Raw genomic sequence first — 27,208 nt, 5'->3', positions numbered from 1 at the left:
AAGGTTAAGAGGGTCGCTTATTTCGAGGAATCCAGTAAACGCCTTATCTCTTCCTCACTTCCTCTTTTTCAAAAGTCAAGAATCAAAGGACTGGAAAAAACGGAAGCAAAATCACTACAAGTTTACGACCTTGCGACAGGACTGCATTTATCTCAGTTGGCCGAGCTTGCTCTTTTGATCTGCTTTCCATCCTCAAGAATTCCCAACCGAGATTCTGGAGGAAACTGCACGCACAGCTATTTCACGTGTGCTTCCCTTCTGCCAAGTCCACACGGCGTCCGGCTCTTTTGAATTTCTCAACGCGGCCGTCCCTCCCGGGTCTCCGACGAAGCGCTACTTGGCGACTGCTGCTTGAGATTCTTCTCCCCTCAACCAGCACAACAGGCCCCTGATAACAATGCCCCCCTCTAAAAATATAGTGCACAAAGGCACAGACAATGACCAGACCATGTTCATGCTCCGCTTCAACACGTACACGGCTGGGTAGGTGGTGTTGTCGGCCAAGGCCACGGTGGTGTCCGGCATGTGGTAGCAGAGGGTGATGAGGATGGGGAAGACGGGGACAGAGTTGGCGACGTACACAACCATCATGGCCGCGGGGACCGCCTTGGCGGCGTTCCGGACCTCTTCCGACACGTCCGACATGTGGGCTGCCTGGATTGAAGTGGGCGAGAGTGAAACGAAAGACGCAAGGCCAATGGAGGGCCAACGTCGAGCTCCAGCTGGCAGGGGCATGGGTCAGCCTCACGCGCAAACGACGCCAGGTGAAACCGAATCTCGCGTTGCAGCAAGAAGCATCCGCATCCGCTCCGGTCGGCAGCACCGGCAGCACCGGCAGCACCGGCAGCAGCCCGGACTCACCCGCTCATCAGGTAGCTGAGAATATCTTTGCATCCGCTCGGGCGCAAACTCGCTGACCCCAGTGATACTGCGCGCCCGCAATGGGGGGCCTCATTTCCTTGCAGTTCTAGAAAAAATCAAATAACGGAATAGCTTGGATTGTATAAAATAACCCCTATCCTAACCCTAAGCTTTTATTTAGATATATTCAATACCTTAAGCAAAGGTATCGGCCCAATAACGCTCGCCTTTCTGCTCTGACACCCATTTTTTAGCCTCCTCCTCGCTGCACTTGACCTGCTCCCTTCTAATCTGCATCATGACCTTGTCCACGCCCGAACCGACAATCCCAGCGCCGCAAAAGTACAGAGCGGCATTACGGCAGAATAGCTCAAGCACCTGCGCGCCGTCCTGACAGATCCGGTCCTGGACGAATCCGCAAGTGGACTAGACGAGATGCTATGCTGCCGTACGCGCATAGCCGGGAGCGAGGACAGGAAGGCGCCGAAGGAGAACGATGCCGAGGGACAGAGTTCAAGAACGTCAATCAGGGACGTGGCTGCTAATGCCCCGGAATTACTTGTCACCCTCTCAACAGCCGCAGCTTCTTCCTCATCTGTGATAGTCTCCTTGACGGCCGATAAGGCCTTGGAAGTGATTGGCTGCGATAACTCTACCATGGCACCGAGAATATCGTGCGCACTCAGTTGTTGACCCTTGGGAAGTGAAGTGATGGCCTCGGGGATCGATGGTTAGCATGGCATCCCATGGGAGCTTGAAACGCCTCAGCACGCGCTGGGTCATACGGGCCGAGTTAAGAGGAAGCACAGCCAGATAATCTCCCGCATCATATGTAATACCGTACGGTAGAGCAATAGTCACGTGACGCTTGCGAGGCGCGCCTTGCTTGGTCGTGACAAGTCTCGTCGCGGTGATCTGACCGAGCTGCAGGTCCTGCTTCAACGCCCCGACACGCCTCTGAGTATCTGTATGAAGCTTGAGTTCTGCCGTTTTCTTGCTGTCGCCGTCCTCTCTGGTGCATAGTGCAGGCCAAAGCTTCGTCTCTGTCCATTCGTCGAGGGCGTCAAAGACGTTCGCCTCGGTGACGTTCAAGGCCACCCGGTCCGTCAGCCGGATGGCTCCGTTCCTAGCGAGAGCCTCATCGGCCTCGGTAGGCACTCTCTGACATGTCGAATACCACTCCTCTGTTGTTACTGTCGTTACCTTTCTGTCAAAGAAAATGCAGCACACTCTGACCCGCGAGTTCAAAGTACAGCCGCAATAGGGTGAGACTTACTGACCAAAAACGGCGTACTTGACCCCCTCCACCTTGTCTCTCGGGTTCCTGCAGAGCCGCTCGAGAAAGTGGGCGGCATTGTCCGGAGGCTGGCCTTCGTACGAGGCCGTGATCACTACCACAGGCTGGCTCTTGCCGAACAGCGCAATGCCGTCATCCATTGGCGTGGGCTCGGCCTTGAACCCATGACTCTGGGCCGAAGCGGCGAGAGCAGTGGCCACAGCTTCGCATGTACCGGTGTTGGATCCGAAGAGGATCTGCATGGGCTTAACTTGACATTTGCTCTTTGCTGAGCGTCCGGGGCTTTTTCTGGCCTGTCTCTGCTGTCAGATGAGGGACCCGGGGCCAGAGCCCCAGCACGATCCAGGAAAGACTCGTCACACCAGCCTCGAATTCATGTAGAAGTCCTGCGGCTTGATGGTCAAGGTGGTCTTGATCTCCAGTTGGTAGGACGGACTGGCTTTGGTGAAGTTGAAATTCTGCAGCAAAGTCGCAACAGTGAGAATTGCTTCTGCCAAGCGAATGGCCGACCAATACATGGCCGACCAATACATGCTCGTACACCATTGCCGAACGGCCACACGCAAAGGAGTTCACCACCCTTGTCTTGCTACTTCTATAGGATAGGATTTCGGGTTAGTCTAGTCGATTCATACCTTCCAGGCGCCGCCCCGACCATGCGCTCCGGTTTGAACGTGTCAGCGTCACGTCCATACACATCCTTATCACGATGGAGCCCTGTAGGGAACACGGCGGCTGCGTGGCCGTCTTGAAACTTGTAGCGGCCAGCCACGACTTGATCTCCCTTTGCCTGGAGGGTGAATACCGGTGCGGTTGGGTGAAGGCGGAGCGTCTCACGCAAGTTCCCTTCAATGTAGGAGACTTTCCCCATGTGGTCGACCGTGACGGGCTCTTTCCCAATAACCGTGTCTATCTCCTCCTGGGCGGCAGCCAGAGCTTCTGGATTCGCTAGCAGTTCGTAGAACAAGAATGAAAGCAGGCCGGAGGTTGTCTCGTGGCCTGAGTGGCAAAGAACACCGCAAAGAGGAATAGTGCCAACAATGACAGACGATCGCTGGAACTGACCTGCGATCAAAAATGTGATCATATATCGGATTATAGCCCTGTCATCAATGGTCTCGCCAGTTTTGGGATCTTTGTTGTTGATCATGGCATTAAGCAGGTCTTTTTTAGGAGTAGGGTGCTTGCGCCGCGCGTCAAATAGTTGCTGCACAATAGGATTGAGCTTGTCAATTTCTTGTCGGAAAGCCCGATTGACGCGAGAAGAATGCCTGGGGCAGAGGCGGCCGTCTCGAGCGAGTGAAGCATTCAGCTAAGGCCTCCGCCATGCCTTTCACAAAGTCATGCTGCTCTTCATGATAGAAGGAGTCGAAACGAGTGCCCATGGCGCACCTACAAGTAGCGGGGGAATCAGCAAAAGTCGAGGGTCGTACCCTTGTCCCGGAACATTTCGACGCCGTGCGAGTGACGTGTCTCGGGGCACAACGATCTCGGTCCATAAACCAAGGGGCGGAACGTGACATACAAAGCAATGGAGTCCAGTGTTGGGCGGGTAGAGTCGTCAGGAACATGGATGTGATGATCTGGGCCGGACCGTGCCCGTTTAGGGACCATTTGTGAAACGATATCCTGCATCTCTATGCTTGTATGACAGAATGCATTGCATTAGCATCAGAAAGAATTGGGTAGATGACTGAGAACGAAGGAAGGAACGGGCGGGAGGGGAGGAGCTGGAGGCTTTCACATTGAAGCCTTCCCATGCCAAGATGCCCGTTGGAAGAGTGGAGAAACATACCGGGAGACATGATCTTGATGGACAGTGGTCTAAAAGCAGGCATCAAAGGCCGGTGGGCAAGCTCCCAGTTGTGTTCATCCGGGAGTGCGGTGAAGAGGCCATCGCCAGCAAGCGCACGAACCTGCGCGAGTGGTCCGGCAACGGCTTTCTCGAACCTGGACTCGCCGAACAGCTCCTTTGCGAGCTAATAGCTGGCCACGAGGATTCTTTCTTTAGGGAGGTGCAGACGGATGATGGGACCTCAGGTGGAAGTCCTGTTAGTTCTCGGCTACATTGCCGCGTCTTGACAAAAGCGTAAACGGTGTGCCTGGTGGTGTCCAAGAGAAATACAAAAGGAGGCGTCCTGGGTGCAAGTTGTGCAGCAGATAAGGCGACTAGTTTGTGATTCCATCGAGGTGTAGTATCGTCATTCTTGAATTTATCCATTAGCGATAGGATCGCGTGGTTCTGTCCCCCACGCCGTCTTAGGGAGCCTCACCATGTACCCTTTGCTTTCCTTGTCAAAAGGTTCGAATTGGCCGTCCAAGCTTCTCCTAATACGTTAGAGCAGTCCTTCCACGTGAAAGATTTTGCCAACGTATACATTTCCCGCAAGCTTTCCTTATTTTTTTTCCCCAGTCTCCCGGGTGCAAGTCCCGGATGTCTCTCCTAAGCTGGATGGTATCGACCGAGGTCAGCCATCAAGACATCCAGGAACGTCAATCATATCACAAGTTGAGGATTAGCCGTGCCTGCTCCGGACCTCATCGGCAGTTGCATTAGTGCGGCGCGCCACTACAGCTGTTCTCAACTTTTGAGCGTAGGGACGGGCACCCCTGGCTGTCCTTCAACCCCCAACCTCAACCACCTCACCCTTGGTTCATCAAAAACCATTCGCTCACTTACTGCCCGTGTCTGCCGGTTCTACGTCGAACGGATCCGCCGCAGCAAGGACTACTACAAAGACGCGTCCAAGATGCGCGAGCACATCCAAACCTTGCACCTGCGTCCACAGAGCCTCTCACCACCCCCTCAGAACCTCGGCCCCCCAGCATCAGCATCGAGCGCGTCGATATCCAAGACTGGCCGCTGTACCGCATCTCATGCTCTCCGTCCTCCTCGGGGGGCGGGGGAAGCGGTCAACCACCCCCATGCTGTACTGCCACGGCGGCGCCTTACCCGTCCCCCATCTACCCTCTTGTCCCGCGTCCCACAGCCACCGCTGCGCAGGTCATCGCGGGATTGCACGAGATTATGAACCCAAAACCAAGCAGCCCATCATGCCGCCAGCGGAAGGCGCTGAAGCGCGCAGGACAATTATAGGATTCTTGAGAAAGCATGTGGGAATAATGCGCCAACCCGGCGATGAGCGAAAGAGGTAACAATCCTCAATTGCGCTTGTTAGATACACTATAAGCTTAACTACAAACCCCCTTTCCCTTTGATTAACGGCTGTCCCCTTCCGTCTTGCCATCGTCTAGCAAGCAGTGGCTGTCGGTTCCGAGCACCCCGTTGGTTTTCCCCGGTCGAGGGCGCGTGTCGGCAAGCGGTTTGAATTTGCAGCCCGCCTTGCTAGGTTGATCGTGATGCCTGCAGCTGGATAACCTTCGCCCCCCTCCCCAACGTTGAGCGCTTTGCTGCCATGTGTAGCATAGCCAAGCAGCAAGCGTTGCCATTCGGAGCGTATTCAATGGAAGCAGCCCCCAACCAAGCCTCCGTCCCGCCGTCCCGCCGGGCCCCAAGACAAGGAGGATATGGCCGCAGCCCGGACGACGCGGTTCAAGCCGGCGTAAGCCTCCCCTTCCACCACCAGCCCTGCAAGTGACCCGGCCGGCATCCGTCCCAAAAGGCGTCGTCATTGACCAATGGAATAAATAGGCACCCCTGCATGCAGCGTTCCAACGTCATCCGCCCCCCACCCGGCCAGGCTGACGGGGCGGGAACTTGCCGAGCACGGGCAAGCGCCAGGGGCTGTCTTGCTGGACGGGCGTCAAGGCCACGGGGAAGCGATGGGCTTGTTATAGGCCCGGGCAGAGCATCATTTCTTGGGCGGGTTGCGGACGCACGACGGGCCCTGATCATCATCACTTGGGACAGAACCACAGAACCGCAAACTCCGAACACAGCGCGCGAATGCGTCTCTCATTCCGCAGCTACGGCCGTGGCCGCGTCGCTCTCGTCAACAGTAATCTTGAACTCGTTGTGCACCCATATAGCGCCGTCGTCAACCAGCGCCGGCTGCGCTTCCGCCGTCCCGCTTGCTTGGACCTGTATGCGGGACAAGCCGATGGTTGCCTCCCTCGTCTCATCCTCCGCGCTCCCGCTCGGCTGCTTGAATCTTGCCGCCGGGCCGCCGGGGCCGCCGCCACGCGAGAACCTCTTCCTGCCGAATCCGCCGTACGAGGCGCGATTCCGCTTGTAGTACTTCCAGGCTTGGGGGCCGATGACGGGCATGCACGCGCAGACGACGGCGGCCACCTCGGTCGCCGCGGACAGGATGAGAAATATAACGACTCCATCTAGCGGCCCGTCAGTTTTCGGAGTCGCAGAGAGCATTATGGGGGGCCAAGGAAGCGTGGTCAACGGCTCACAGCTAGGGTCGACCTTGTCATCCGTGTCAATGTTCAGCTCGACGATCCGGACGAGGTCCAGCGCACAAGCGCTAGGAGGAGAACACGCGAAGGCACATCAGTGAGGGCAAGGAAAAAAAACCCCAAAAAAAAACCGAGTGGCCAGTCCCGAGCAGCAGCAGCCTACTTACACCAGTCCCACGGAAAAAACGAGCGACAGGCCCAGCTTGTGCCTTGTCGTCATGTTCAACCTGCATATCGTGGCGACGGGCAGAACTAGAATCATGACGTCGGACAAGAGCCCGAAGATGAGGGGAATCGAGACGTTTCTCACCGTCGTGGCGTTGCACTGTCCGGCGAGGGGATACGGCGGCGGGCGATTATACCGCTGGTAGTACTGCAGAAAGTACCACTGCGGAGGCCAGCACTGGAAGAGATAGAAGCCCGTGGCGCCGACCAGCCACAGCAGCACGTACACCAGGTTCGCCCACCAGGCGATCCAGAGCCAGCCGTGGTTGACGAGGAAGAGACGGCGGTAGAAGAACAGCAGCGTCAGCTTGATGAGGGTGAAGGTCGGGCCGGTCAACAGCATGGTTATCCAGACGTGCTTTGCCCTCCGCCGTCAGTACTTTGCGTGGCCGACTGGCGACTTGAGCAAGAGAAGGGAAGAAGATGGGCGAGGGTTGGAATACTTTGAACGTGTGGGAGAGGTTGGATGGGAAATCGGCATCTTCAGCGTTGATGCGCCACGAGTGAAGACCAAGGCCGTAGTAAGTCGCTGCTGAGCGTCAAGACGTCGTTTCTCTCCAATGCTTCATCTTGTTCGTGTATTCATTTCTTCTTTATTAATGAAGCCGTGGACTTCGGGCACTCGTGAAAAGCATACCGGCTATCAAGTTCCCAATCACAGCGTTGATGCACAAGGCGCTGAGGAAAATGAAGTAGTCCTCGGCAAAGACCCGCCTCGGGCTCCGGTGATGTCGGTAGTGGGCTTTCCAGTTCGCCCACAGGCGACCGCCTACCACGAGGTTGTTGACGGTGAAGAGGGAGACGAGCGTGACGAAGAGCTGGTGCCGGCGGTCCTGGCCGTACAGCGCCCGCTGCGCCGGAGTCAGGACAGACGTCGCCATGGCTGAGCTTGGCCTTTGCCAGCCGACGCCGGGGGGGGATAGAAGACGTATGAGATATAGTTGCTCGTTTTCGTTTTCCGCAAGAGGACAGGCAGGTAGGTCCGAGGGTTGCCGGGCCTGATGGGCGCACGTGTACGGAGCACTGCGCATGGTGGGACGGATGGCGAGGTGAGACCAAGGGTCAGCGAGTCGAGAGAGGTTTCTTTCTTCCTTCCTGCCTCTTTTGGGCACTCCGCGAAGCAGACGAGCCAGCAAGAGGGTGGCAGTGGCAGTTGGCCCCCAGAGCAGGGCCCCACGAGGGGACCCGAGGGCGTTGCATCCGGAGGTTGGGCGCTGGTCTTGCATGAGGTGATGATGGTGGTGACACGCATGTAAGCTGACATTGACATTGGTCCTACCCGACGCAAACAAGCAAACCAAGGAGCTGGCCGCCATCGGGGCTTTCCCCCATCGATTCCCTGGCACAGCCTTGTCCAAGTCTGACAGTGAGGCAACCAGAACTGCTTCATATCGCTTGCCGAGCCGTCGGACCCAATCAAGAGCCCCCTTTCGAGTTTCAACCCGCCATGCCGGCCCCGGCCCATGTAGGCCCATGTAGGCCCATGTAGGCAGCGCAGCCCCCCGCCTCGACGTCAAAGTCGGCGCCAGAGACAAAAAATCCAGCATCAGACATGCAGCAAATGCCGATTTCTCACGGGGGCCGTCTGGCATCGTTTCCGGGCCATTTCCTGCCGATCTTCGGACCCATCGACATGGCCGCCCGCCAACTTATTATCCCTTTCCGTACTGCGTAGGTGCGTGCTCGCTCGTCAAAGGAACAGATTCACACGCTCTATTCTTGATCGGAATCCCCGGCGCCATGAGCAACGTCGCGTCCTCGCAAGACAGCCCCGGGCGAACCCCCAAGGCGGAAGCCAAGGCGGAAGCCGCTGCCGCATCCTGCCTTCTCGCCCACGACGCCGCGGCCGACGCCCGGATCCGCAGAAAACTCGACACGCACATGATGCCGGTCCTGTTCGCGCTGTACATGCTCGCGTTCCTCGACCGCGGCAACATTGGCAACGCGCAGGTCGCAGGTATGGGCAAGGCGCTCCGCCTGAGCAGCAGCGAGTACGCCTGGCTCGCGACCGTCTTCTACATCACGTACATTGTGTTTGAGTGCGCGCTGTTGCTGTGGAAGGTGTTTCCTCCGCATTACGTCGGTGCGGCCGTCGTGTTTGGCTGGTTAGTGCGGCCGCTGGCCGAGGTGCTCGGCCAAAAAGAGAAAAAAAAAAAGAAAAACGAAGAAACGAAAGCTAATGTTTCCAACCGCGTCTGACCACTGTGTACAGGGGCCTGATGGGAGCTGCCCAGGCCGCGGCGCAGAATTGGGGAGACATGTTGGCCATTCGCTTCTTGCTCGGTGCGTTCGAGGCAGCTTATGCGTGAGTGTTGTTATTTCTGGTTTTTTTTTTTTGCACCCGCCCTATTTTTTCCTCGTGGCCGTGGCCGTGCCCCCCCCTGCCGGAGAATGGAAACTCAGACGGTCGACTTTTGCAGCCCGGGCATCATCTACCTCTTGTCCTTCTTCTATCTTCGTCACGAGGTCGGATTTCGGTGCGGACTCTTCGCCTCGGCGGCCCCCCTGGCGTCCACCTTTGCCGGCGCTCTCGCGTACGGCATCACGCACACAAACTCCCGCATCGCTAGCTGGCGGCTCCTCTTCCTCGTCGAGGGCCTCGCGACCGTCGTCATGGCCCCCGTGGCGTACCTGTTTATCCCAGACTCTCCGGACAAAGCGCGCTTTCTCACGCCCCAGGAGAAGCGCATTGTCAAAGCACGCGCCATGCGCCAGGTTGGCACGGAACCGAGCTTGCGCCTCGGAGGCTTGGATGGCAAGGAACTCGTCCTTACTCTGCTGGATTACAAAGCTTGGTTTGTGGCTGTAAGTCGTTTGCGTCTCTGAATTGCCAACCCCTCTCTTCCCCCGTTCCATCTCTTTGCTTGGTTGGAGCCCCCGGTGGAAAACTGAAGCCCATTAGTTAATGTACTTTGCCGCAAATGTCAGCTACGCCAGCCTGCCAGTGTACCTTCCCATGATCCTCCGCGCAATGGGCTACAGCAGCGTCAACGCCCAGGGGCTCAGCGCGCCGCCCTACCTGGTAGCCTTCCTGTCCGCGCTGATGACGACATATGTTGCTGATGGAACCCAGCAGCGGGGGCTGATGCTGGCTGCTACGTCTCTCGTCGGGGGAATCGGATACGTGCTGCTTGCTACTGTAGAGACGCTTGCTGTGCGATACTTTGCCGTGTTTCTCGCCGCGGCGGGTGTGTTTTCCACGATTCCCAACATTCTCTCCTGGACGCTGAGTATGTCTGCTTTTCCCTTTGCCTGACGCATACATGCAGTCATGCACGCTCCCGCCCCCACCATTGCTAAATGCTGGCATCAGACAATCAGGGCTCCGACACGCGGCGCGGCGCAAGCCTCGTGCTGATCAACGTGGTCGGCCAATGCGGCGCCGTCATGTCGTCGCGAATCTACCCCAACGAGGAGGGGCCCCGATACGTAAAGGGGCATTCCGTCTGCGCGGCCTTTATGTTCTTTGCCGTCATACTGGCTCTTGTGCTAAGATGCTTGCTTGTCTGGGATAACAACAGGTTGGCGCAGAAGCAGCAAGACGCTGGAGAGACCGAGGCCGAAATGGTTGGCGTCGAAAACTACGGTCCTGGATTCCGCTATGTTCTCTGAGCTGCCTTTGAACGCGCCGTGGGGGAGACTGAGGACAAAACGGGCCAGGGATGATCTTGCGCAAAGGAGACGCCGCGTGTGCTCTCAAGAAATACCCATCAAGTCTCGCGGGACTCGGCATCGTCCAGAATCCAACCCTGCCAGTAAAAAGGAAGTCTTTGGGAGACTTTGCCGTCGAGCTGCACATCTGACTTCCAGGCTGAATCATGATGAATTGAGAGAGGCGTTCAAAATGTTGGATACGTATCTCGGAGCGGATATAAAAGGCGCAATCATCGCACTTGGCATGGCTCTGTGCGTGAATAGAGGCCGGGGCTGCGAGATTCAGGATGAAGAAAAATGATGTGAGAAAGAAGAAATCAGCAGGATAATTTGTCGGCGGAGACGGAGACATCGCTTTGTAGTAACTACCTACATATGTACCTTACTGTACTCGGCCCGGACCGATCGCGCGGCGGGCGAGATGTGGGTTCCGGAGTACCCGCAAGTCCAACAATCTCTGTAGACTTTGCGTTTGTGAGGTACGTAGGTATTTGCCCTGGTAAGCTCAGCAAGCCTTGCTCATGAATACCTCGAGGCCATTTACAAAACAAGATGCATCGTATCGTACCTGGCTTTTTTCCATCCATTAAGATGTTTGACCTGGCCAGAACCCGCTAGACTGAGCACCCTAACAGTCTGACTAGCCAGGACGACTAGCCAATCTTTCATCTCTCTTCATGGTGCGCCTCTACAATAAGCAGACGGGTGTGACGTTTTCTTGTAAAGACTTCTCTTGTTGGCTTCTCTTGTTGGCTTCTCTTGTTGACTTCTCTTGTTGACTTCTCTTGTTGACTTCTCCTCGTAAGCATTCCCCCCATCACAAGAAGCCTAGCTCTCTGGTTTCGTGCGAGGCCTCGGTGCCGTAACTGCTGTAGTCACCGGGGCTATACCTTTCTTCAGTCCCTCAATCAAGCAGACTTGCAGCCAGAACCGAGGGAATATCACCAGCCAGAGTTATCATTGCCACGATGTGAATGCCCTTCTGCAACCCCTTCTCTGCCAAGTCCATTGTTGTCAGGAACTGGGGGCTGATGGATATGCGACTCGGTTTTAACGACACAAGAAAGCATCACCGTCAAGAAGCTTCAGTCGGTCATCATGGTTCTCTGTTGCGACTACCGACCAACGGCAATGTCAATGTAGCTCAGTTTTTCCTGATCTATCAGTGGAAGGGATTGCCTAGCTGGCCCTGGCCAAGACTAACGAATGCATGGTGTACACTGGAATCACACCCCTCGTGGCACTCGAGCCGTGCAAGCCAACTCGGAGCAATATTTAGCAAGTGACTAGAGTCTGGACTCGCTTCCGTTTCAATGCGGATAATCAGCCTTGTGCCCTTCACGGATCTTGTACGTGCGAAAAGAGACCAAGCAAGGACTGGAATACGCCGGAATCCTCGCAGCCGAGGTTGCCAAGTCGATATCGAAGGCACTGGTTTCTTTGGCAGTGATAAACACGAGACGCCTGTCAGAGGCATCTCAGACCCATGAATGTGCCGTTTGTTTGTGTGTCGGCACCATGAATCTTGTGCTTTACAGCCTTCAGGGCGCTTTCATTTGGAGGTCGCAATTATTTTCTGCGGAGCTCACAGCTCGGTGATTCACCAGGGATGAAAGGTATGAAACTCGCATCCAATGGTACGTCGAGGTTGCCCAACTCCCGGCGTATGGTCTATTTTTGTGAGCGTCGCCGTTTTTTCGCCTCCTGTCCTCGAGCTGCAGACGACGTTTGAACGCTCCATCCTAGCCTCAAGCTCTTCCGTTCGTCCAAGGTCTTACCGGATGTGTTGGAAACTCCTCCCATCAACTATATATAGTAGCTCACTCTGGTTGTCTGCTTCGTCGTCGACCTTGGCCTCCGTTTCCCTCATACTGCAACAATGCCATCCTCGCGTCGTAAGCAACGGAAGCAACGTAAGCATCGTAAGTCGCGCCGTGTGGAGGAATGTCCCCCCCCCCCTCTCCGTCTGACCTGGTGCTGCAGCTTATCGCCGTCTTCACCTGCCCGACAATGCACCATTCGAGCTGAAGCCATCCCCAGGAAAGGGATGGGGTGCCTTTGCCACAAGACCTATCAAGACAGGAGAAGTAATTCTTCAAGAGAGTCCTTATTTCGCCGTGCCTCATTTCACCGTGCCGTATGTTGTTGAAGATGCGACAAGACTCCGGCTCGCGATGGCGTTGGGCTTTTGGAGACTCACAGCAGATCAGTTGCAGCAGTTTAATCTGCTGCGCAAACATGAATCTGCGCAGTTCCCAGATAATGTTACCGCCCTCTGCAATTCGTTCACCCTTGATGCAGTTGACGGTGAGCATCAAAACCGTGGTATCTTTCCCCTTCAATCGCGGTTCCACCATTCTTGTGTGCCCAACTCGAGGGTCTCGCCCTCGGGCGAACAGCAACGCTCTCTGTCAAGAATTGCGACCCGCGATATTAGCCAGGGGGAGGAAATCACCTTCTGCTACTTGCCCTTGTTGGAGTACAACACGAGGCGTGAGCGGCAATTGGCGCTGGTGGAGCTTGTGTGCAAATGCGAAGCATGCCTCCCGGGAACGCCGTTCCAGGAGGCCAGTGACATGCGCAGACGGCTCCTGCACGGACTGCACTACTTTCTCACCGGGAGGGATATCGATGGCAAGAAGCTGTCGGATGATTCCTCCCCCATAATCTTCCCTGAGCTCAAGCGGGCTGCGGAGAATCGCGAAATAACTCGGCCATAACATTTCATTTACGAGCTTCTCTCGGCCGTACTTTTGGAGCAAGAGGGATTATTGGACGACGTTGCGTTGCAAACTGCTCAGACGGCCATATCCAGGATAAAGCGGACTTTCCAATCCACCGTCAATAACCTTGTTGCAGAGGCGGTGCTCCTGCGCGAGACTTGGGTGGAAAAATTCTGCATGGCCATGTATCTGTACGGGCGTCGAGACGCCGGCGATGACTTGCACAATTTCTGCATGGGACGTTTGGCCGAACCGTTTCGTACTGGCTCTATATTTTCGGGATGGTGGTGCCCTATCTGTCTAGAAAAACGTCACGGTCCATGTTTCTGTCATGCTGGGCCAGCGGGCCTTGATTTGGTCTGAAAAAAGAACAAAAAAGGTTGGGAAAAGTGTTGGACAAGGTGTGAAGGAATTTTGGGACTAGATACGGTATGGTAGGAGTTGGGGCGGCATTGGCGTCGCACGTGGCAGATAACGGCACTAGAGCACCCACCTAAGCGCGGTGCATCCACCCTCCAAACTCACCCCAGTGCCAGTCCCCACCCCAGTGCATGATGCCATCACCCCCAGCCATCACCCGCCGCGTTTCTTCGCCATGCCCATCGTATAGCATCCCCGCATCCGCACTCCTCTCCCGCAACACCTGCACGCCATGGACGCGCCAGCTTCCAACCCTCTCATCTCGAGCCAAACCAGTTCCCAGCTGCAGGCCGTCCTGCATCCGCTTGTTCTGCTCACCATCTCCGACTACATCACGCGCCACACCCTCCGGCAGCAGGCAGGTCCCGTGGTGGGAGCCCTGCTGGGCCAGCAGAATGGCCGCGAAATCACCATCGAGCACGCCTTCGACTGCCACATGCAGCCGTCCCCCCAGGCCAGCGGCGGCTATCTGCTAGACTCTGACAAGTTTGCCGCCAGGCTCGATCAAAGTACGGCTCGCTGACCTTTCTTTCCCACGTCTTTCCCCCCCTCCCCCCCCCCCCCTCGGCGGCAGCTTTTGCCCCGGGGAAGGGCAAACAAAAAAAAAAAAAAAAAAAAAAAAAACCCGCCGCTGATGAGATTCGCGCAGTGGTCACTGTGCACAAGGAACGGCAGCTCGACTTTGTCGGCTGGTACACGCTGCTCCCGCTCGCCGGGCCGACGAGCGCCGTCGTCCCTATACACAACCAGATCCTCGAAGGCTGGAACGAGTCCGCCGTCCTGCTGGGCTTCCACCCGGACGGGGTCCTCAACCACTCCGTCGGCGGGAAGCTCCCGCTGACAATCTACGAGAGCAACTACGAGGTCGACGATCAACGGCCCAGCGATCACGACAGCGAGGATAAGCGAATGGACGACGGCGAGGCCCCCCCCCTGAAGCTCAGGTTCCGCGAGGTGCCCTACTCTGTCGAAACCGACGAGACGGAGATGATCAGCATGAACTACGTGGCGGCTGGTGCTGGTACCGCCGGCGCCGCGTCTGCCTCCACCCCGGCAGCTGCAAACGCCAGAGAAGAGCGACAGGCGCGATCGATAGAAGCCACCGGCAAGGGCAAGCGACGCCTCGTGGAAGCGCAAGGCGACGAGCCCGGCGACCAGCCAGCAGCGGAAGACGAGCCGGGCGCCGATCTGACGCGGGAAGAAGACGAAATGGTTGCCGCATTGACCGCCAGAATCAACGCCGTCAAGATGCTCCACTCTCGCATCCGCCTCCTCACCACGTATCTCGAGCGCCTACCGCCGTCCTTTGTGACGGGCGACCTGCGGACGGCCCCGGACTCGCAAAGCATGGACACGGACCATGCCGTTCCCTCACTGCCGATCCTGAGACAGATCCAGGCCCTCGTCCACAGGCTTGGCCTCGTGATGACCCCCTTGAACCAAGAGGCCTTTGACGAGGAGATGCTCCAGGAGAGAAACAATGTCGACCTGGTGGACCTTTTAAACAGCGTGATGCAAACCCTCGGCGGGGCTAGAGATGCCGGGAGAAAGCTCAATGTTATAGAAACAGCCAAGGCGCTGAGGGGAAGAGGGGGTGGCGACGCCAGCTACTTGGCTTCCCCGGGATACAACATGTCTGGCGCGGGGGATATCCTGATTTAGGAGGATGCGGGAACGGCTGGCAGGCGGCATGAGGGATCCCATCGTTTGCAGAGTTCATTGCAGCGCCTAATCCTGCAGCCATGATGCAAAGCATCAGTTCAACGGATGTCGAAAGCTGTACAAGTTGACCTCGACTCTGTTCTGCGATACCAAACAAGTCCATGACAACAGACATAGCATAAGCACTAATGACCACGCATGCTATACTTGGGACTCAAAACTTTTCGCAAATTGTTGTGAATTCGCCCCATTCCTTTTGCCTACCTGCTGGGTTATAGATACAGATGCCAATAGGGGAGTAGACGGGAATATAAAGACAATTTCGAAAAAAAAAAAAAAAAAAAAAAAAAAAAAAGCAAGGAAAAGAAAAAAAAGACACAGAAGAGAAAAATCAGCCATCAAAAACATACTACTACTAAAACGTGCTCGTGGCCAGCCTGCTAGCTGCATTTCTTGCATCGATCCGATCCTCGTCATCCTCCTCATTCAACCCAACTAGTCCTGATCTTCCTACAGCAGCGGTTTCCCGTGCTTCCTCATTGCCACCATCCGCCTCTTCAGAGACCTTGCCCATGAAGCTGCCCGACGCGCTGCGGGTGGCGTCTGACCGACGCGGTACACCGCTCCAAGCATCACCCTTGGGGCCTTGGCTTGAGGCGAGGCTAGTCCTCCGCACAGCGGGATGCGCCTCGCGACCGAGTCGGCTCAGACCACCCGAGGCGTCGATGGACCGAATATCCGGCCGGACGGTTTCCAACAAAGCCAGGGTTCGACGCTCGGCTTCAATCTCACGCAAGACGTACTCGCGGATGCTGGCGCGCAAATCGGCGGCCGTCCTGGCGAACCACTTGCGGCGCTCTTGAACAAGGCTCTGGGTCACACGGTGCGTCTTGTTGTATAGATTTGCTTCAAACTGGCGGGCGTCGTCTAGTGCGGTGATGGCCTCGTCCACCTTTTCACGTCGAACGCTGGAACTAGCTTTTAGGCGATCGGCGGCGTTGAGCTTGCTACGCGTCACCTCTTGCGATTGTAGAAATTCCCGGACGAGGATTTGACGGTTCGTCAGGGACTCCTTCACAATAAAGGAGTCCTGAGAGTGATATTGGAAAGGGTCACCAATGGTGGCAGCTTGGGCAGTGGCTTGGGCAGCGTGATAGTCACCCATCGTCTGGATCACTCTGCCGAGCTTCTTGTATGCGTTTGCTAATCCTGGGTGAGGCTCCTGGACATGCATACTGCTCAGTTTGACGCCATAGTCGGACTCGGACAGTCCAAGGCCTAGTCTAGGTCAGATATGGCGAACGCTTCATGGAGCGGGAGCATGGAGCGAGAGGGGAGGGGGAAAAAAAAAAGCAAAGAGCATGAGATTTACCTCTTCGTGCTTTTACCATCTTATCCACCTTGTGGCCAGCATCCATGGTACCAAGATAGAACAGCTTGACGGTCGGCCGAGCTTCGGCTAACTCGGGCGTGTCGTCCGGGGGCGGCGCAAATTGCTTCAGAATTTTCCTCCGCACACCAGTTGCGGGCTGCTTCATCTTTACAAGCGGGCTGTAGCCGAAATCGCTCTCAACGAACAGAACCATTTCGTCATCTCGCATCAAAGTTTCATTGCCACACACGTAGTTGAACCACCGCTGCAACATGGCTTTGACTCGATCGTCGTCCTCTTCAGTGCCTGCACCCGCAGCCGTCACGGGAGGAGGGACAGCAGGTACGAAAGCTTCCGGATTTGCCGAGATGAGATGTTCGCCGAGTTTGACAAACTCGGAATGCAGGCGTCTGACATCTCGGTATTGAGTAGTTCGAAAAGAGGGAAGATTCGTCTAGTACATGTTAGCGCAATGCAGTCGCCAGGTCAGGCAGCAACAGCCCAGACAAGCAACGGAACACCGTACATGAACATCGAAGCGAAGTACCGGGTCCTTTTTCCCAGTCCTTTCCAGTCCCGTGATTTTGGCCTGCAGCTTGAACTGCGACCGTGGTTGAGGTGGAGGCTGTTGCCGTGCCTGCTCTGCATGCCTGGTCGAGCCAACAGCTTGTGAGTGAGGAGGCCGATGAGACCGTTGGGAATGTCTCTGCTGGGGCTCATTTGCGGATTCCGGCCCGGGGGGGCCAATGGGTTGTGATTGCTCAATATCGTCCCCCTCTGTCCCGGACTCTGTTGTCGCGGTGCCGGGCCTTTCGAATGCGTCATGATGCTGACTGGCGGCAGCAGCTTGCGGGTCGTAGGGAAACGGTGAGGTCGAGGGCTCACCAACTATGGCCGCGAACCCAGCGGTCTTTTGATGTGACGCTTGGCTTGGGCTGTTGCCCCAGGGCGATGCAGCTGGGTCGTCGGTCTCGCTGATTGAGGCACTGTAGTCCATTTTGCTGGAACAGAGTGTCGGTGGCAGGAGAGGTTGGTCAACTGGGGATGGTGACGGGCCGTCTCAGTGGCAACGGTTGGTGCGGGGACTGGCTCGACGACAGGGTGCTCTGCTTGGATTTAGGAGCATGGCATCGCAGCTGAAGTTGGCGGGATATTCTGCAGGATCCTCTGGCCGAGCCAAGCGGTGCTGGCTAGTCGTGGCACTGGGAGCTTCCAAGTGGTGGTGACGCAAGTTCGTCCCGGTTACGAGAAATGAGGGCCCAGAGTGCCACCAGACTGACTTGCAGGGTTAGATGGGGGCTGGGAGCTTTGTGATTGGCCAGGTGGCCTTTCAGTGGATGCTCAGTGCTCCTGGAACTGAGGGTTCCTGGGACCAGACTGGACGTTTCTATCGATCAGTGAGCTCAGTTGACTCAAACGGGCTGGGCTGGAGCCAGCAACAGCGGCGTGGTGCGGGGCAGTGATGCTGTTGCGTAAAAATCCTGCTGATGCTGGTCTGCTCTGGCTGTAACGAAGCTGGGGTGTCAAATCGCATGTGCAGAGGTGAAAAGGCCAGAGTCTTCGAATATTTGAAGCGCAATCTGGACCAGACAATTCGTCGCATAGTCCTGCAGCAAGGTCCTTCCACAAGTCCTGGTCACGGCTAGAAATGGGTAAAAAGAGATTGAGAGAAGAAGGCAAGGATGGATTGCCATCGGATGCAGACGCCGACGGAATGGATCAAGACAGCAGCGACGGCGAGGTAAAATTTTCCGGGCATCAGGTTGGCAGGAAAATCAGGGGACCCTCTGGCTTACCGCATTGCACAGGACTTTGACATGGTCAATGTAGAATTTGAATGGTTCAACTTTGACCCCGAGGTGGACTTCCACGGCGTCAAGTCCCTTCTACGACAGCTCTTCGACGTCGATGCCAGCCTTTTCAACATGTCTGCTTTGGCGGACCTTGTTCTCTCCCAACCGACAATCGGCTCGACCGTCAAGGTTGACGGAAAAGCAACCGATGCGTACGCCATGCTCACCGTGCTCAACACGCACGTCCACCGCGAGGCCGAGCCCATCAAAGACATTGTACAGTACCTCGTTGACAAGGCGCGGACAAACGAATCCCTGGCCGTCGTTGCGGACCTCCTCGACGCCGGCAAGCACATTGGCTTGATATTCTCCGAGCGCCTGATCAACATCCCCCCCGAGATCGGGCCGCCTCTCTACTCCATGCTGGTCGACGAAGTCGAGGCCGCCGTGGAGGATAAGGAGCCGTACGAGTTTTCGCACTACCTGATTCTCTCCAAGACATATCAGGAAGTGGACTCGACGCTTGATATGGACAAGCGAAAGAAGAAGAAGGCCAAGGAAGAAGCTTCGACGTTTTTCTTCCATCCGGAAGACGAGGTGTTGCACAAGCACGCATTGGCGCACGGTAGCTTCTCGTACACAAAGGAGGAGGATGTGGTGGCGGATAGCAAGAGGGCCTTCCAGGAGGCGGGCATCAAGCCGACCGGGCACATGATTCTGATTGAGGCCACCAAGTTTGAAGGCGCCGTGAAGGCTATTACCGAGTACTTGAAACCGCAATAAAACCGGCTGCCCCAATGGCATCTCCAAAGCGAGGAAACATCGAAGGGCGAAATCAGGCAGGCTCTGATTCTTCATTTCCCAGCCAGATGGAGACTCCCTTGGAAAATTCGGCGTGGGCCCGTCGTTGGGCCGCTTTCAAGTAACTTGAGCTATATTTGCCATGCGCCTTTCTGACCATGCTCGCATCTCGACCTCGGCGGAGTGCGTCTCTGCATCAAATATTCCACCTCCACTTCCTTCGTCAACGGAATAACAAAGTTCTCGTACATGGATACCACGGCATCCACATCGATCTTGACATGCTCCTCCTCGCCTTGCGAAGTAGAAGGATCCTTACCGTAGGTCAGCACCTTGAGTCGCAACCGCGCCAAAACCGACTTCTCCACAGCCTTGTTGGTGATGCTCTCCTCGATGCCCGCACGGTCATTGGCCCTTATCAGACGCTTATACATTTCAGGATCAGACCTGTATTTGGATTCGGCGACAAATTTTCCATAGTGAATTCTGCGCGACAAGGCTTGCAAGCATGCAAAGTCCGAGGTTGCCGATGAGCCGTAATGTTCTTGGGACTCGCCACGGTCTTCGCGTCCAGAGTTTGCACAGACAGCTGGAAGAAACTTTTCAATGTAGAACTTCTTGATCTTGTCGTTGACATTGACATTATTGGGGTGCAGGATCTTGGGGTAATCGAGAGGCTTCAAGATTGGTTTTTGGACAGCTTCGGGGAAGAAGGGGTATTCGTCGGGTGATTCGTAGCGGCGGATGAGGGATTGCAGCTTTTCTTGCTCGAAAAAGTACCAGTCGAAGAAGGAGAGGTCGCTGTTGGGAATTTCAATGGCACCGGCGGTATAGATTCTCTACTATTCGATTTAGATGGGCTTGATGCGTCAGGTATCGAGCACGCGGTGCAGAGGACGGTACCTTGTTGAGGGCAAACTGGACTCGCTCGATGAGGTGAAAGGTGATTGTGTCTTCCAATCGACTGCCGTTGCATCAGAACCCGGCCAAAAGGCTGCCTACATTGCATTGCCGCCTGCATTGCTGGCTGGTGGCTTAGCGTTGGGCCTTTTGACTCACATCAACTGAAAGCGAATGCTGGACAAGTCCAAAGCCTTCGATGTGTCGTTCATATCCGTGATAGAATCCATGCTGGGCAGCGGAACGGATTCGTCTCGTTTGCAAAGTGCTATATAAAAGGTCCAAGATGCAGCAGCGCCTTGCGATTGGAGTCTCTGGTAAACCGAAACTCGACACGAGAGCAGAAAATCGAGAACTGCCGGTTGGACTCGGTATTCGCGATGGAGGGGCGATTTGTACCTGAAGATCCCCGTCAAGCGCTGGCATCAGCCTAAAAAGCTACAGAGCAAGCCCCACCACCATCACCATCACCATCACCCATCTGCACGTTATCTGGTTGGGCTCTGATGAAGCCTCAGGCCCTCAGTGACCTGCTTCGGAGCCTTGCGTCTTATGTCAGCAGTGTGGGCTTGCAATCGCGCCCCAGGGTAGCTCACTCTCCCTGGACCTTTTCCTGGCGCGTAAGCTTGGGACGTAGCTAAAAAGTATCCGGTTTCTGCAGGTACCTTAGGTAGGTGCCTACATACTTCGGAGTAGTGCTATGTACGCTATGTACCTGTACCTTGCCCGCACAAGCTCTTGCGCACACGACCAGAGAGACCGTCAGCTTTCGCTCGCATCGTCAACAGTCCACTCATGGCTACCACCTCATGAAGCCATTGCGCAACCAGCAACCTGCATTTCGATTTCCAGGCGCGTCCGATCGACCATCACGCCATGGTTGATCAAGACAACAGTCACTATGACTTTCTCGAAGACGCCGAGGAAGATCAATCCATAATCTCGGTACGTTTACATGTCCTATGCCCGACAGACAGACACCATATCCCCAGAGAGACTTTGTAGAAAGGTTCCCGCAAGATCACCAAGATCTCCCGTATCGCGTGGCAGCCGCATGGGGCTCGAACGTGCATCTTTCAATGTCTCTACTTGCTAACAGGAGGCTCGACGGTGGGCAGACCCGAGGCCTAGAGGCTTTCGGGCGAAAAGTCACGACAACCGCTTCCCATTTAATAGCGCCGAATCCCGATGCCACTTCTCGCCACTACCAGACTGCCATGGCCCATGTCCACAGGCAGCTGACCCGGCCTTCTGTTCAGCGCAGTGTTTTCGCCTTGGCGAGAAGAACACCGTCCGAGATTGTGCGCTCCAGGCTGTCCACGGCAGAGATCCAGCACCGCGCAGTCAGCTTCTTACCCGACGACCTTCTTTCCAACATTCCCGAAGATGACAATTCGTTTTCGCTGTTTCAGGGTTTTCAAGCCAGCTTTCCCGAGATGACAGACGAGGGCAAGAAGCACCGCCGCCGTGTTTCAAGAGGAAGGAAGCTGCTGGAGGAAAGGGGACCAGCCGGATCCCCTGGACAAGCCTCGAGCGTATCTCATATCAGGAAGGAAAAGGCAGCCATGATGCACGAGTTTGAGCTGCTTAGTATACGGAAGGGCATGGCTAGCAGCGAAATTCGAGAGATTGACAACAAAATCGCCAACTTGCAGGGCATGCGCAAGATCATCCTAGAGAGGCTAGCGGGTCTGGAACAAGAAGAGGCATTACTGGAGCATGACAGTATGTTGACGTTGATGAAAATCCTCACACCCGCAACTTGCGACCTTGGTTTCTTTATTCTCCGCGTGCCTGCTAACGTCGACCCCAGTCATCGACGTTGAAGGACGCTTAGATGTCGCCCAGGCGCTCGCAGACGAAGCCGAAGCCGTGGCTCGAAACACTCCAACCCAGGACGAGGTTGACCTTGTCGGGGACGCAGACGATCATGACGCCGAATTCATGTCCCAATCCGTGTACGACAAGATTCCCGCTTCTGCAAGCTCTACTCCCACAAAACGACCCAAAAAGCATCGCCGCAAATCGATGCCGATTCTTCATGAGCACTTTGCAGCTGGCTCCAACATACGGAAAATCAGGGCACACAAGGACACAGTAACGGCTCTAGATTTCGACGCGCCGTTTGGCACAATGGTATCCGCTGCACTCGACGACACGGTCAAGGTATGGGATCTAAACGCAGGACGATGCATTGGGACTCTAGAAGGCCACACTGCGTCTGTGAGGGCGTTGCAAGTAGAGGACAATATTCTCGCAACGGGTGCTGCTGACGCGACCATCCGCCTGTGGGATCTGAGTCGCTCGAGCTACGATCCTCACGGAAACAACGTGGGAAAGGACGACGATGAAGACGCCATTGCTTTTGAGAACCCGGACGACCAACCCATCGACCCTCCAGAAGGTAGCATGGACGACTGTCAGTTATTTACTCTGGAGGCGCATGTGGATGAAGTCACAGCTCTTCATTTCAGAGGAGATGTACTTGTGTCTGGCTCCGCAGACAAGACGATCCGTCACTGGGATCTGGAAAAGGGTCGCTGCGTCCAGACGCTAGACGTCATGTGGGCTGCAGCACAAGCTTCGGCCAGCTCTGGCTTTGCCGAAGGGGTATGGAAGCCGACTGGCCGCTCGACCTCAAGGTCCGCGGACTTTGTAGGAGCCTTGCAAGTATTTGAATCGGCACTGGCGTGCGGAACTGCGGATGGCATGGTGCGATTGTGGGATCTGCGAAGCGGCCAGGTTCACCGCAGCTTGGTAGGTCACACGGGCGCAGTGACATGCCTGCAGTTTGACGATGTCCATCTGGTGACTGGTAGCTTGGACCGGAGTGTCAGGGTAAGTGTAAATTGGCCATGGCCATGCCGAATCGCTCTGCGGGTTGTTTTGCTAACTTTGAATCTCCCTCAGATATGGGACCTGCGCACGGGCGCCATCTTTGATGCTTTTGCCTACGACAACCCCATAACCAGCATGATGTTCGATTCGAGGCGGATTGTCTGCGCAGCCGGGGAGGACGTGGTCAAAGTGTACGATAAAGTGGAGGGGCGGCAATGGGACTGCGGCGCGGGCGTCACAGAGGCGGACGAGGCCAAGAGCCCAGCCGAGGTGGAGCATGTACGCATAAGGGACGGATACTTGGTGGAGGGCAGACGGGATGGCATTGTCGGCGTGTGGACATGTTGATGGGGGGGGAGAAGAGAGACGGAGATGTAATCAGGCGGCACGGCGGCATGGCGCACACCGATATAGAGGGCACCGGTGGCTGTTTGGCCGATGCGTGATCTTTGAACGTATACAGAGGAGTTGCCTACTCCAGATTCCGCGGATTCTCGCGTTGCGAAACAGTAGAAAGCTTGATCCTGGGAGGTATGACACTCGGCCACCGCTTGTGAAGGAGTGTGCAAAAGGGGTCAACCGGTGTCGGATCAACAGACCTGCGGACCTGGACCTGGACCTGGTGGAGTATTTTTTGGCCTCGGCCAAAGTCTACCTACCAAGTCTGCGAATCTCCCATCACCACCAACCACCGGCCCGCCACAACGGGCAGCTGCAATGGGCAGCCATTCAGCAGGTTGACTATGGGTAGCCGAGAAACCCTGTGATCCTGTGCTTTCCACAAAAAAAAAAAAAAAAAAAAAAAAAAAAATGGACGCAACGCGGCAAGGCCTCCTCTCGCGGTATCACGACGCCGCGCGGAAACTCGTCGAGTCGCCCCTCTGCGCGTCGTGCGCGGCAAAAGCAGCCCCGGACCCGGACTGCCAAGCGATGAACAGCCTCGTCAAGCGCCAAGCCGCGGCGCTCCTCCGGCTCCACGCGCCGCGCGACGGCGCCAACGTCGACGAGGCGCTCCTGCAGCGGCGCCTGGACGACCTCGCGTCCATCTGCATGGCCAAGTTCTACGCCTACCGGTTCGACCGGCTGCCCCACCACTGGCGGCAGATCTACACGGACACGCTGATCCTGGGCACCTTCCAGGCCGTGGTGCAGACGCTCCGGGAGGGCGGCGGCGGCGGCGGCGGCCTCGAGGGCGTCCTGGACGGCGTGGTGGGGAGGCTGGACCGGGCGCTCATCACGGCCGGCGGCGCGGGCGTCCTCGGCGGCGCGTGGATCGAAAAGACGCTCGAGCTGCTCGAGCGGCTGGCCGGGGAGGAAGGAGACGGGGACGGGGACGGGGACGGGGACGGGGACGGGGACGGAGAGCCAGGGCCGGCCGCCGAGGGAGCGAGGCGGTGCGCGGGGCGCGGGGGCTTCTTCCCGTCGCACGAGCCGCTCGGGCGGCCGGCCGTGACGGAGGCGCGCCTGTGTCCCCGGCACGGCGGCTGGTCGCTGGACCGGTTCGAGAGGTACATGAACGACGGGGCGGCGCATCCGCGGCCCGTCGTCTTCACCGACCTGCTGGACGGCTGGCCGGCGCTGACGACGCGGCCGTGGAAATCGCCCGGCTACCTGCTCTCCAGGACCTTTGGCGGCCGGCGCCTCGTGCCGGTGGAGGTGGGCAGGAGCTACGTCGACCCGGGCTGGGGCCAGGAAATCATCCCGTTCGAGCAGCTCCTCTCGCGGTACGTGGCCGCGCCGCCGGGCGCCGCCCCCGTCGGGTACCTGGCGCAGCACGACCTCTTCCGCCAGATCCCCTCGCTCAGGAGCGACGTCTCCGTCCCCGACCTCTGCTGGGCGTCGGTGCCGCCGCACCCCACCGACCGGGCCAGGGACCAGGCGCCGCTCGAGGCGCCGCAGCTCAACGCGTGGTTCGGGCCCGCGCGCACCATCACGCCGCTCCACACCGACGGCTACCACAACTTGCTCGCGCAGGTCGTGGGCACCAAGTACGTGCGCCTGTACCCTCCCTGGGCGAGGGGGATCAGAGGCCGGCGGCCGGAGCACGGCGTGGACATGAGCAACACGAGCGTGCTGGACCTGGGCCTTGTGCAAGGATGGGATGCTGAGGATTCGGAAACGGCGGCAGCGTCGGGCGACGAGCTGGACGCGGCGAGGAGGGAGTTGGAAGGGGTGGAGTACTGGGAATGCATCTTGGGAGAAGGGGACACCTTGCTGATTCCGCTGGGGTGGTGGCATTACGTGAGGAGTTTGAGCGTGAGCTTCAGTGTGAGCTTTTGGTGGAATTGACGTGGACATCCCGCATGCGTACCTATATCAACGTGTGGGCACGAGGGGGCACGAGGGGGCACGAGGGGGCACGAGGGGACACGTACATGTCACTCGAAAAAAAAAAAAAAAAAAAAAAGTGTTCGGTCGGTTCTTGCTTCAAACTTCGTCTACGCTCTCGGCCTGCGCCCCTCTCCTTGCCTTGGCGCCCGCCTTGAGCACCTCCCATTTCTCCCGGTACTTGTCCAACGTCTTCTGCATCTTGCGGTTATCCTTCTCCAGCCGCTCGATTTGCGTCGTCGCTGCCGCCAGCTGCTCCTCCATGTCCTGCACCTTGCTCCTCAGCGCCTCGTCCGCGGGCTTTGCGGCGCTCGGCGAGCCGGGTCTCATGATGCGGTAACTCTCGGCGAGGGCCATGGCCGAGTGCTGCGAACTGGCCTCGAACGCGTGCAGGCGCTTCGAGACGTTGTCCAGCATCTCCTTGAGGGACTTGTTCTCGAGGGACAGCTCTTCAACGGTGTTGCGGAGGTCCTTTTCGGTCCTGGACAGCACCAGTTTCCTCCTCGCGCCGGGAGATGCGGGGGGGACCGGCGTTTCCCGGGCGTCGACAAAGTCGTCGTCGTCGTCTTCGGCATGGCCGTGCGGGTCGAGGTCGCTGTGCTGGGACGCTTCGAGGCGACGTTTTTCCTTTTCGGCATACGTGAGAATGTTGGCGTAGGACATGGTGTGGCCGCTCGTCGGCACGACGTAAAAGGAATCGTTGGTGCTGTGGCCTTCGCGGACGAGAGCGCGCATGGTGGCTTTGGAGTAGATTTTGGAAAGGTCGGGGTCCAGGCTCAGCGACGTGGAAGCAAGGCGCGACGGCTTGCGTTTCGGCGGCGGCGGCGGCGGCGGCGCGGAGGGTTCGGGATGCTGTTGCTCGACAGCTTGATCCGAGGTGACTGATTCCTCTTGGATGAGGGGGAGCCCGGCGAAGGCAAGAGGAGCGGAAATCTTGTTGATGAGGCTGCCAAAGGTGTTGTAGAAGCGCGCGTAGCCGGCGTCCTCGGTGGTGGTGGTGGTGGTGGTGGTGGCGGCGGCGGCGGCGGCGGCGGCAGTCGTCTGTTCCACGCGCGGGGGCGAAGCGGCGCTCTTGCTGCCGCGAGACGAATCTGCCTTGAGAAGAGCAGGCGGCGTTGGCGGGACCCAGGTTGGCCTGCCAGACTGCTGCTGCGCGTCGATGAGACTCTGCACGTGGGAGTGGGAGCGGGAGCCGGCTCGCCTCGGATGGGGGTCGACGTTTCCCGGGGCCTGGTCGTTGGAGATGCTCGGGCTCAAGGGCTGTCCTCTGTACTTGGACCGGATTCCCCTGGCGGACGCCAAGTTGTTGGCGATGGAGGACGACATTTCTCTGGCCACGAAGCCTCGCTGGGCGAGGCTGGGCATCTTCTTGCCGGACTGCAGGCCGTCGGGCGACATGGCGCCGTCGGCCTTTTCGCCCGACAGCGCCCCTTTCTCGCCGGCGGGGGGGGCGTGACGGTCGGGCGGCAGCTTGAGCAGCTCGGCAAGCCGGCGATGGTGATGCTCGAGCAGCTTCAAGGTGCGCAGGGCTTCGATGCTGGTGGTGCTCCTGGCGGCATTGGCGAACTCGCCGGCGGCGAGGGTGTGTTCGTTGATGGCGACGGTGGTATCGGCAGACTGGCGGGTCGCGACGGCGGCAGCGGCCGCGTGGTCGTGAGCTTTGACGATGGGAGACGAGTCCATTTCCGACCAGACGACGGACGATTGGTCAACCATGAGCGTGGCGCAAAGAGGGGGGAGGGGGGGGGGGGGGGGGGGGGGGGGGGCGCCACTGGATGTGACGAGACGTTGCCTGAGACGGGGGGAGTGTGTGGTCGTTGACCTGGTCTTTGCCTCAGAGTTGCCGGATGAAGGGGAACGGCCACGACGGGGTCAGACGAGAGAAAGTCTCATGGGATTTGGTAGGAGGTCTGGTCTGGCTGCGTAAGGTTGGGATGGAGCCCGCTGCCCGCTGCCCGCTGCCGCT

General features: G+C 57.4%; 12 protein-coding genes across 12 annotated transcripts; 6 read left to right on the top strand and 6 right to left on the bottom strand.

Annotated features, from left to right (window-relative positions):
- Nucleotides 1–333: 333 nt before the first annotated feature.
- Nucleotides 334–645, bottom strand: UV8b_05819 (uncharacterized protein; the record flags this gene model as incomplete). The annotated part of the gene is made up of 1 exon (XM_043143316.1): nt 334–645. One exon carries the CDS (start codon nt 643–645, stop codon nt 334–336), a length of 312 nt encoding a protein of 103 aa, XP_042999249.1.
- Nucleotides 646–1,056: 411 nt separating this feature from the next.
- UV8b_05818 (uncharacterized protein) lies at nt 1,057–3,963 on the bottom strand (the record flags this gene model as incomplete). Its single annotated transcript, XM_043143315.1, has 8 exons — nt 1,057–1,251; nt 1,314–1,577; nt 1,669–2,068; nt 2,138–2,446; nt 2,794–3,157; nt 3,224–3,394; nt 3,592–3,795; nt 3,954–3,963. 8 exons carry the CDS (start codon nt 3,961–3,963, stop codon nt 1,057–1,059), a joined length of 1,917 nt encoding a protein of 638 aa, XP_042999248.1.
- A 2,111-nt stretch (nt 3,964–6,074) lies between these two features.
- UV8b_05817 (uncharacterized protein) lies at nt 6,075–7,632 on the bottom strand (the record flags this gene model as incomplete). Its single annotated transcript, XM_043143314.1, has 5 exons — nt 6,075–6,451; nt 6,524–6,594; nt 6,694–7,109; nt 7,195–7,280; nt 7,389–7,632. The coding sequence occupies 5 exons, from the start codon at nt 7,630–7,632 to the stop codon at nt 6,075–6,077; spliced, it is 1,194 nt and encodes a 397-aa protein (XP_042999247.1).
- Nucleotides 7,633–8,491: 859 nt separating this feature from the next.
- On the top strand, nt 8,492–10,363 carry UV8b_05816 (uncharacterized protein; the record flags this gene model as incomplete). Its single annotated transcript, XM_043143313.1, has 5 exons — nt 8,492–8,856; nt 8,964–9,056; nt 9,172–9,556; nt 9,654–9,981; nt 10,065–10,363. The coding sequence occupies 5 exons, from the start codon at nt 8,492–8,494 to the stop codon at nt 10,361–10,363; spliced, it is 1,470 nt and encodes a 489-aa protein (XP_042999246.1).
- A 1,921-nt stretch (nt 10,364–12,284) lies between these two features.
- UV8b_05815 (uncharacterized protein) lies at nt 12,285–13,125 on the top strand (the record flags this gene model as incomplete). Its single annotated transcript, XM_043143312.1, has 2 exons — nt 12,285–12,327; nt 12,389–13,125. The coding sequence occupies 2 exons, from the start codon at nt 12,285–12,287 to the stop codon at nt 13,123–13,125; spliced, it is 780 nt and encodes a 259-aa protein (XP_042999245.1).
- A 655-nt stretch (nt 13,126–13,780) lies between these two features.
- UV8b_05814 (uncharacterized protein) lies at nt 13,781–15,210 on the top strand (the record flags this gene model as incomplete). The annotated part of the gene is made up of 2 exons (XM_043143311.1): nt 13,781–14,057; nt 14,198–15,210. 2 exons carry the CDS (start codon nt 13,781–13,783, stop codon nt 15,208–15,210), a joined length of 1,290 nt encoding a protein of 429 aa, XP_042999244.1.
- Nucleotides 15,211–15,625: 415 nt separating this feature from the next.
- Nucleotides 15,626–17,579, bottom strand: UV8b_05813 (uncharacterized protein; the record flags this gene model as incomplete). Its single annotated transcript, XM_043143310.1, has 3 exons — nt 15,626–16,488; nt 16,583–17,036; nt 17,109–17,579. The coding sequence occupies 3 exons, from the start codon at nt 17,577–17,579 to the stop codon at nt 15,626–15,628; spliced, it is 1,788 nt and encodes a 595-aa protein (XP_042999243.1).
- A 651-nt stretch (nt 17,580–18,230) lies between these two features.
- Nucleotides 18,231–19,158, top strand: UV8b_05812 (uncharacterized protein; the record flags this gene model as incomplete). Its single annotated transcript, XM_043143309.1, has 2 exons — nt 18,231–18,323; nt 18,391–19,158. 2 exons carry the CDS (start codon nt 18,231–18,233, stop codon nt 19,156–19,158), a joined length of 861 nt encoding a protein of 286 aa, XP_042999242.1.
- A 149-nt stretch (nt 19,159–19,307) lies between these two features.
- Nucleotides 19,308–20,306, bottom strand: UV8b_05811 (uncharacterized protein; the record flags this gene model as incomplete). The annotated part of the gene is made up of 3 exons (XM_043143308.1): nt 19,308–20,015; nt 20,080–20,140; nt 20,236–20,306. 3 exons carry the CDS (start codon nt 20,304–20,306, stop codon nt 19,308–19,310), a joined length of 840 nt encoding a protein of 279 aa, XP_042999241.1.
- A 646-nt stretch (nt 20,307–20,952) lies between these two features.
- On the top strand, nt 20,953–23,262 carry UV8b_05810 (uncharacterized protein; the record flags this gene model as incomplete). The annotated part of the gene is made up of 4 exons (XM_043143307.1): nt 20,953–21,021; nt 21,195–21,801; nt 21,890–22,914; nt 22,987–23,262. 4 exons carry the CDS (start codon nt 20,953–20,955, stop codon nt 23,260–23,262), a joined length of 1,977 nt encoding a protein of 658 aa, XP_042999240.1.
- A 462-nt stretch (nt 23,263–23,724) lies between these two features.
- UV8b_05809 (uncharacterized protein) lies at nt 23,725–25,203 on the top strand (the record flags this gene model as incomplete). The annotated part of the gene is made up of 1 exon (XM_043143306.1): nt 23,725–25,203. The coding sequence occupies one exon, from the start codon at nt 23,725–23,727 to the stop codon at nt 25,201–25,203; it is 1,479 nt and encodes a 492-aa protein (XP_042999239.1).
- A 138-nt stretch (nt 25,204–25,341) lies between these two features.
- Nucleotides 25,342–26,925, bottom strand: UV8b_05808 (uncharacterized protein; the record flags this gene model as incomplete). Its single annotated transcript, XM_043143305.1, has 1 exon — nt 25,342–26,925. One exon carries the CDS (start codon nt 26,923–26,925, stop codon nt 25,342–25,344), a length of 1,584 nt encoding a protein of 527 aa, XP_042999238.1.
- Nucleotides 26,926–27,208: the final 283 nt, after the last annotated feature.

Source organism: Ustilaginoidea virens, chromosome 4 (assembly GCF_000687475.1).
Source record: "Ustilaginoidea virens chromosome 4, complete sequence".
NCBI classification, from domain to species: Eukaryota; Fungi; Ascomycota; class Sordariomycetes; order Hypocreales; family Clavicipitaceae; genus Ustilaginoidea; species Ustilaginoidea virens.
This window is presented reverse-complemented; position numbering and strand designations above follow the sequence as displayed.